Below are 8,965 nucleotides of genomic sequence, written 5' to 3'. Positions count from 1 at the left end.
GTGATACCGAGAACGCCAGTTTCCTCGTGTGTAAAATGGGGCTGCCCATAGTCGCTGCCTCCTGGGGGCCCAACGAGCCGTTGGTAGTGAGACACTGAGGATGGGGCCTGGCACATGGCAAGTGCCCAGCAGACGGTAGCCGTCCCCCACTTCCCCGTGTTACCGTGAGGGTCAGCCTCTCTCCGGTGGCTTCTCTCGCTCAGAGCACCCGTCCTCGTGACCTCTCCCTTTCTTCTGCCTCAGTTTCCCCTTCCCTTCCTTGAACCACACTGCATGCATCTTCACGGGGGACTCAGAACCCTGGGTTCTAGGCCCTTCTTGCTGCCTCCACTGCCCCCCAGCCCCTCCCTCCTTCCTTCACCCGTTCATACTTAGGGTACACCCCTTCTCTGGGCCAGTCCCCATGTTCAGAGAGGCAGGACTGGCTTCAAGGCCTGACTCTGCAGCCTGCGGGCTGGGAGACGGATAATAACCGTCTGCTAAGTGGGGTGCCAGGATGCACCTCACAGGACATTGTGAGGATCCAACTAGTTAAACGTGTGTGAAGCACTTCGTGCCGGGCCTACCCATGGTCAGGGCTCAGCTCGTCTTGGCTGATGCCCTCCTCACCGGAAGGTGCTAGGGAACGAGAGACGGGGGTTCAGGGGAAGAGGGGGAGGAAGCAGTCCCTGGTCAGGAGGTTCCATTGGGGTGGTACCTGGGAGGTACTCCCTGCACCCACCTGCCCCGTAGGCTCAAGGGAACAGGAAGTCCAACCCCAGTGGGGACTTGTCCTTGAAGGGAGGGGCCAGGCAAGCTGCCGACATCTAACCTTGTCTCCCTTGCCCCCCCCCCCCCGCCCCACCTCATCCAGTGGCGATGGATGATGAGGATGGGAGATGCTTACTAGACGTGATTTGGTGAGTAAGGAGCGCCCGCCCTTCCCTCCCTCTCAGACCCCCCCTCCTTCCTCCCCTTCCCCCTTCGTCCCTCCTCCCCCCACCCCTCCCTCCTCAGCGTGTCTTCCCCTTCTCTCTTTCAGTGACCCTCAGGCCCTCAATGACTTTTTACATGGATCCGAGAAGGTAAGTGCTGGGGCAGGGAGAGATGTTTCCCAGGGTTGGGGGCCGAGGGAATGGGGAGGCGGAGAGACAGTGAGCAGCTCGGCCCCTCAGTCAGGAGATACCAACCCCCGCCTTCTGTGGGTCAGGTCCTGAGGTTGTGACTGGAACACAGCAGATGGAAAGCCCCTGCCCTCACATCATATACATGTCCGTGGTAAGCAAAGCTTAATCAAGGTGATAGAGTGCCCTGCGGGGTGTGATAAGACGTAGCCGTGAGGACACCTGCACCACAAACGGAGTTTCAGAGACAATGAATGAGGGGCAGGCACTCCTTTAGCTGGTGTGCCAGGGAGGGGCAGTCTGAGGAGGTGCCACTGAAGGTGAGACCCAGACGATCAAAGAGGTGCCCACAGTGCAGCTGGCAGGGGACGGGCAGGTACAGAGGTGAGCAGGGGCCTGACCTGCTCAGGAACAGAAGGAAGGCTGCTGGGTGGGACTGAAGGGGAGACTCGAGGAAGAAGTCACCAGTCAGGCAAGGCTGGAAAGCCTGGATAGAGGGCAGGGCTGTTAGCAGGTTGAAGCCGCCAGGAGTTGAAGTCACTGCCTGTGGGTGTATAACAAGGTAGCCCACCACTTAGTGACTTCAAGCAACGTTTGTTGTGTTTCACAGTTTGGGAGGGTCAGGAATCTGGGAGCGGCTCAGTAGGGTGGCTCTGGCTAAGGTCTTTCGTGGCTTGTGATCAAGATGTTGGCCAGGGCTGCAGTCATCCGGAAGCTTGTCCGGATGGACGAACATGCTTCCAGTCCTCGTTTCCATGGCTTTTGGCTGGAGGCCTCCGTTCCTCTCGTGTGGGCCTCTCCAAAGTGCCGCTCGAGGGTCCTCACAACATGGCCGCCGACTCCCCCAGACCAAGTGATCCGAGAGAGATCGCCAGGAGGAAACCGCAGTGGCTTTTATGACCTAGTCTCCCGAGTCGCACACTGTTACCTCCCAGTGACAAGCCAGTCACCAAGCCCAGCCCACCCTCGGAGGGGAGCTGAGCTCCCCGTCTTGAAAGGCTGCTGTTTTGGGGTGCTGTCGAGGTGATTCCAACTCATAGCAGCCCTGCGTGATGGAGCAGAACTGCCCCCCCCCAGTTTTCTAAGCTGTCACTTTTACAGGGTCAGCTCTCTGGGTCTTTTCCGTCAACCTTTTGGTTAGCAGCTAAGTGCTTACCCATCGCATCCCCAGGACTTTCTGGGGGCTAGGGGTCTGAGTTCAGGGTGGCTCTAGGGTGATCTCTCTGTCTGCACTGGGCGCTGACCCTTATCTCTTCTAGCCTTTGGTAGCCCAGGCGTTTCTCAGAGTTCCTTGGCTTGTAGATATGTCTTGTTACTTGGGATTCTCCTGTGCGTGTCCTCTCCTCTTCTATAAAACACTCAGAAGAAATTAGGATTAGCACTAACTATGCTGGCGTGACTTCATTTTTTTTTCAAGTTTTATTCTGATTTGGGTGAAAGTTTACAGAGCAAATTCACTTACCATACAGCAGCTCACATATACTTTGTGTCAGGACATTGACTGCAGTTTCCCACAATGCAACAGCTCTCTTCCCACTTCCTGCCCGTAGTTACCTCTTCCCTGTGTCCTTCCCTCCCAAGCACTCCTGCCCCCTGAGCTGTCTCCCTGTGCAAACACTGCCCTCCTGTTCTCCCACAGTTTATGGCTACAAGGGGTGTATCTACCTCATGGAAATGTTTACCCCATATGCCTGTCTGTTGTTTGTCTGGAAGCCACAGGAGTGGGTTCAATTCCAGACCTGAAGGGCAGCTAGGGGCCATGGTCTCAGGGCCTCCACCCAGGCTCCATCAGACCAGCAAACCTGGTCGTTTTTTTAAATGAGTTGAGTGTTGTTGCACCTTGTTCTCCCACTCTGTCCGGGATCTGCTGCGGTGTGACTTCTTTAACGTTCACATCTACCAAGAAGAGCACTGTCGTCCCCAAGCAAGGTGCCGCGTCTGCTGGCGCAGGGCTGAGGGCGTGGGTGCCAAGCCCCGTTCTTGGGAACCTTCGTCCTGGGAAGCAGCATTTCCTGTGCCCTGCCCCACCCTCGCCCCTCTTCTTTCCGGGAACCCAAAATTGGTTGTTGCCCCAGAGCTTGCCTCCCTACCCCGGCTGACCTTTGACTTTGGGTGGGGTGGGTCTTGTTGCAGCTCGACAGTGATGACCTCCTGGATAACCCCGGGGAGGCCCAAAGTGCCTTCTATGAAGGTCCTGGGGTAAGTGGTCCGTGCTGCTGTGTTGGGGGGAGGCAGGCAAGACAGAGAGGGCTGTGGGCTCCTGGCCTGAGGGGCTTGGATGGCAGAGGGCAGGGCCACCACTGAGCAGCACAGGGGTGGGGGAAGGGGGAGGGTTCAGCAGACACCTAAGGCCAGCCACACCCCACATGCCCCTTTGGGGGGAGGGGTTCTGGGTCCCTGGCTCACACCGGTTCTAGGGTGTCTCCAGCCTCCTCTGCCAGGGTGGGTCTGGGGTCCTGGCCCAGCTCGGCCACGTGCATGTGTGTCACACACTCGCACAAGGATACCTGACCTCATGGTGGCACTGACTTCAGTTTCTGCCTGTGAAACGAAGGCAGGGATGGTGACCAGAGGCCAGCGTAGGGAGCGTTTACTGAGCACCTACTGTGCCCAGGGCTGTGCTGGGCCCATTAGGAAACAGCGTCAGAGTCCTCCCTGCCTCTTCTTCCCCTCCTCCATCTCCCCCTCCCCAGCCCCTTCCACGTCCTCCTCCCCCACTCCCTCCCCCCTCTCCCTCCCTCCCTCCTTCCTCTCCCCTGCTTTCCCTCCTCCCTCCCTCTCCAGCGGCTCCTCCTTCCTCCTCATCATGGTAATGTCCACTCACTGAACACTCTGCCCAGCCCTTTACAGTAATTTTCATTTGCTTCTCACAACTGTGATAGTGTGTCCCAAAAATGTATTTTAGTAACTGTCGTTACATGCTGTCCCATCAGTTTCGACTTAGGGCAACTCTATAAGACAGAGTAGAACTGGCTGATCTTTGTGGAGGAGCCCTGGTGGCACAGTGTTTAAGCACTCTGCTGCTAACTGAAAGGCTGGTGGTTCGAACCCACCAGCCATCCTGCAGAAGAAAGATGAGGCAGTCGGCTTCCCTGAAGAAACCCCGTGGGGCGGTTCTGCTCTGTCTTCTGTGGGTGCTGTTGGTCAGAATCCACTTGAAGGCAGGGGGCTTGGTTTGGGTTCATCTTCACGGGAGCGGGTCACCAGGCCTTTTCTCCTACAGCGCCAGGGCTCCTTGTCTTGAACAACAGCAAAGATTAAATCTGGAAACCCTACGAATACACATTCTGTTTAGCTTATGGTCCTGTATTCTTACTTGATAACACCCTGAAGGGACAGTCAGGTGTTGGCTCCTCCCACGTGGTCCAGGTCGGGAGTCAGCTCCACGTCCCACGAGACCCCCTGTCCACCAGCGCGTTTTGCGTCCACCGTTTCACCATAGAGAGGCCACAGGCTCTGAGGGGCCCAATGCACCCCCACAACAGGCACTCCCCACTCCCCCGCCCCCAGCCCCGATACCAGTTGCCTTTGAGCGGGTCCCGACCCCCGGAGGCCCCTGTGTGTCAGAGTGGAATTGTCCTCGGCAGGATGGTCAGTGAGTCGTTTTTTTCAGAAGTTGGTTTCTCAGGCCTTTCTTAAAGGTGTCTCTGAGCAGACTCGAACCTCCAGCTTCTTGGTTACAGCTGAGCGTGTGCACCGCTGCCCCACCCAGGGGCTCCCAGCCCCTGGTGGTCACTAATCTTGTCTTCTGCACGTTTCCTATTGGATCATACAGTATTTCTTGTTTTGTGTCTGACTTCACACTGCTGTGATTTTTGCTGTAACTGAACCACGTTCCTTATCTGAAGCCTTCGGGGCCAGATGGGTTTGAGTCCAGAACTGTGCAGATTTGGAAAAGGGGGCACAGAATCAACATTTAACACACACACTCCCCTTTCCGCAGCCAGACGCTCACACGGCCCCACCCCGTGGATAGACACATCGTACCGAGAGTACCACTGTGTCTGCTCTCGCAAGCTCTGGTGCTGAGAGTTAGGAAAATTTTGGGGGTTTTCAGAGCATTTGGGGTTGTAGATTTGTAGATAAGAATTGTGGGCTTGTATTTTCGTTTAAGGAGCTCTGATGGCGCAGTGGTTAAAACATGTTAGCCAAAAGGTCAGCAGCTACTCAGCAGGAGAAAGATGGGACAGTCGCTTTCTGTAAAGATTAAGCCTTGGAAGCCCTGTGGTCCAGTTCCACTCTGTCCTCTAGGGGCGCTGTGAGTCAGAATCAACTCATTAGCAGTGGGTTTGGTTTTTGGTTTTATTTCTATTTAAAGAAAAAATAATTTTTTAAAAAATTATACTCTGCTAATGTGAATGGAGAAGCCTGGGGGATGCAAATGGTTTGCAGTTGACTACTCACTGAAAGGTTAGTGGTTCAAACCTACTCAGCGATGCCACAGAGTAAAGGCCTGGTGATCGCCTTCCATAAGGGTTATAGCCAGGAAAGCCCTGTGGGGTAGCTCTGTTCTGTAACACATGAGGACGCATGGCTTGGCTGGTGTGTACAGATAGGGAAACAGAGGCCGCGATAAGATAATCCCAGGTGTCCCAGCTGACCAGTGGTGGAGCTGGGATTCGAACCCCGGTCCAGCCACTTCCACACGGAATGTGCTACCTGATCATTGCACTCTGAAGCCCAGGTGTCTATCATTCCAGCCGTGGCCTCAGCCTGGCCCCTTACTGACCCCAGCTCTTTCCTTCCCCCTCACCCGGCCTCCAGCTCCACGTCCAAGAAGCTTCCGGCAACCACTTAAACCCTGAGCCCAGCCAGCCAGCGCCCAGCGTGGACCTCGACTTCCTAGAAGATGCCATCCTGGGCTCGCCCTCGGCGGGGGGCGGGGGCGGGGGCGGCGGGGGCACCGACCAGCCCTGCGACATCCTCCAGCAGAGCCTCCAGGAGGCCAACATCACCGAGCAGACCCTCGAGGCCGAAGCCGAGCTGGACCTGGGCCCCTTCCAGCTGCCCACACTGCAGCCCGCGGACGGCGGGGCCGGGGCGGCCAGCGCAGCGGGGGCAGCGGCCGTGGCCGCGGGGCCGCAGGCCCTCTTCCCTGGCAGCACCGACCTGCTGGGGCTGCAGGCACCGCCCACCGTGCTGGCCCACCAGACCCTGATGCAGTCCCAGGACATGGTCAACAAGGCTCTGAGCGTGCAGCCCTTCCTGCAGCCCGTGGGCCTGGGCAACGTGACCCTGCAGCCCATCCCGGGCCTTCAGGGCCTGCCCAACGGCAGCCCCGGCGGCGCCACCGCGGCCACACTCGGCCTGGCACCCATCCAGGTGGTGGGCCAGCCCGTCATGGCACTCAACCCGCCCACCTCCCAGCTCCTGGCCAAGCAGGTACCCGTCAGCGGCTACCTGGCGTCAGCGGCTGGCCCCTCGGAACCGGTGACCCTGGCATCGGCCGGCGTCTCGCCCCAGGGGGCCGGCCTGGTGATCCAGAAAAGCCTGCCCGCCGCCGTGGCCACCACGCTCAACGGGAACTCTGTGTTCGCCGGGCCGGGGGCTGCCACAGCCGCAGCGGGCGGGGCGCCCTCGGGGCAGCCGCTGGCCGTGGCCCCCGGCCTAGGGGCGTCGCCGCTGGTGCCAGCGCCCAACGTGATCCTGCACCGGACGCCCACGCCCATCCAGCCCAAGCCTGCCGGCGTGCTGCCCCCCAAGCTCTACCAACTGACGCCCAAGCCTTTTGCACCAGCGGGTGCCACGCTCACCATCCAGGGCGAGGCAGGGGGCCTCCCGCAGCAGCCCAAGGCCCCCCAGAACCTGACTTTCATGGCGGCGGGCAAGGCGGGCCAGAACGTGGTCCTGTCGGGCTTCCCGGCACCTGCCCTGCAGGCGAATGTCTTCAAGCAGCCCCCTGCCACCACGACGGGCGCTGTGCCGCCCCAGCCGCCCGGGGCCCTGAGCAAGCCCATGAGCCTTCACCTTCTGAACCAGGGCAGCAGCATCGTCATCCCGGCCCAGCACATGCTGCCCGGCCAGAACCAGTTCCTGCTGCCTGGCACGTCGGCCGTCCAGCTGCCCCAGCCACTCTCCGCTCTGCCGGCCAACGTGGGCGGGCAGATCCTGGCGGCCGCCGCCCCCCATGCGGGTGGACAGCTCATCGCCAACCCCATCCTCACCAACCAGAACCTGGCCGGCCCGCTGAGCCTGGGCCCCGTGCTGGCCCCCCCCTCCGGGGCCCACAGCGCGGCCCACATCCTCTCGGCCGCCCCCATCCAGGTGGGCCAGCCGGCACTCTTCCAAATGCCTGTGTCCCTGGCCGCCGGCAGCCTGCCCACCCAGAGCCAGCCGGCCCCCGCCGGCCCCACTGCCACCACCGTGCTCCAGGGAGTCACCCTGCCGCCCAGCGCCGTGGCCATGCTCAACACCCCCGACGGCCTGGTGCAGCCGACCACGCCTGCCGCCGCCCCCGGGGAGGCCGCGTCCGTCCTCACGGTGCAGACGGCCCCCCAGGGGCCCCCCGCTGTCAGCACGCCACTGCCTCTGGGCCTCCAGCAGCCCCCGGTGCAGCAGCAGCCCCCGCAGGCGCTGACCCCCCAGGCCGCCGTCCCGTCTCAGGCCGCCACCCCCCAGCCCAGCCCGGGCCTGGCCTCCAGCCCTGAGAAGCTAGTCCTGGGGCCGCCACCCGCTGCCGCCCCCACGGCCATCCTCACTCAGGATTCCATGCAGATGTTCCTGCCCCAGGTAACCGGGCTGGGCAGGGAGACCGCTAGATGGGGACGGGTGACAAGCTAGCTGGGCCTGAGAGGAGGTGGGGGCACTTGGCAGGGGGCAGCAGTTGGGAGTGGGCAGAGTGGTGGCAGGGAGCTGAATTCAGACTCCGCTGAGGCAGTGGGGGGCTTGTATTAGGGACAGTACCTCAGGTGACATCTGAGCCCCAGGTGGGGTGTGTCTGACAGAAAGCCCAGCGATTGGAGGGGCTGAGGGACTGACTGACCGGGAGAGAGACCGCCAGGGTGGCTGGCAGGATTTGACTGATGGATGGGGAGAGAGACCGACAGGCTGGATGATAGACCAGGAGGAGACTGGCTGGCTGATGACTGACAGACAGATGGACGGGTGGACATGGAGAAGAACCGACTGACAGAAATAACTGGCAGGCTTACTGACAGACTGACTCGACTGGCGATGTACTGACAGAGAGGAGTGACTGATAGGCAGAAGACAGACAAGAGAAGCTGGTTGGCTGGTTGACTGACTAATGGACAATGGGTGGCTGGCTGGATGGACAGACAGACAACTAGAAAAACTGACTTGATTGGCTGAATGACTGACAGACTGCTGGAGGACTGGAGGGGGCTCACAGGGAACGGCTGAGCAAGGGATGGACAGACAGACAGAGCAGGAGCGGTTGAGGACACAGAGGAGCTGGCAGACAGATGGACGCCCACAGTGGAGTAAACTGCCCGGGATGCGGCCTCCCCCACTCTGAGCGGCACGCCCCACCTAGCCCAGGGCTCTCGGGGTGCCTCTCTCCCGGACCCCCGACTACCCCTACTCTGCAGCCTGGGCAACATCAGTGGGGCAGGCTGGCAGGTGGGGGGCTGAGGGGCTATGGGGTGGCCTTCTGACCCTGTGCGGGTGCCCATTGCAGGAGAGGAGCCAGCAGCCCCTCCCCGCAGAGAGCCCCCACCTCTCCGTGCCCGCCTCGGTCATAGTCAGCGCCCCGCCTCCCACCCAAGACCCGGCCCCGGCCGCCCCCGTCGCCAAAGGAGCCGGCCTCGGCCCTCAAGCCCCCGACAGCCAGGCCTCCCCGGCTCCGGGCCCCCAGGTAGACGCACCTGCAGCCTCTGTCCTCAGCTCGCCAACCTCGCCCC

General features: G+C 60.7%; 1 protein-coding gene across 1 annotated transcript in view; it reads left to right on the top strand.

Moving 5' to 3' along the window:
* Positions 1-858: 858 nt before the first annotated feature.
* Positions 859-8,965, top strand: part of BICRA (BRD4 interacting chromatin remodeling complex associated protein) — a 30,765-nt gene continuing 22,658 nt past the window's right edge. The window contains exons 1-5 of the mRNA XM_042781234.1: positions 859-899; positions 1,022-1,064; positions 3,237-3,302; positions 5,868-7,832; positions 8,743-8,940. Coding sequence (XP_042637168.1) covers positions 859-899; positions 1,022-1,064; positions 3,237-3,302; positions 5,868-7,832; positions 8,743-8,940 — 2,313 coding nt within the window. The remainder of the gene's footprint in view (positions 900-1,021; positions 1,065-3,236; positions 3,303-5,867; positions 7,833-8,742; positions 8,941-8,965) is intronic.

Source organism: Orycteropus afer, unplaced genomic scaffold (genome assembly GCF_000298275.1).
Source record: "Orycteropus afer afer isolate SDZICR_OR568_19922 unplaced genomic scaffold, OryAfe1.0 scaffold00099, whole genome shotgun sequence".
Classification (NCBI taxonomy): domain Eukaryota; kingdom Metazoa; phylum Chordata; class Mammalia; order Tubulidentata; family Orycteropodidae; genus Orycteropus; species Orycteropus afer.
This window is presented reverse-complemented; position numbering and strand designations above follow the sequence as displayed.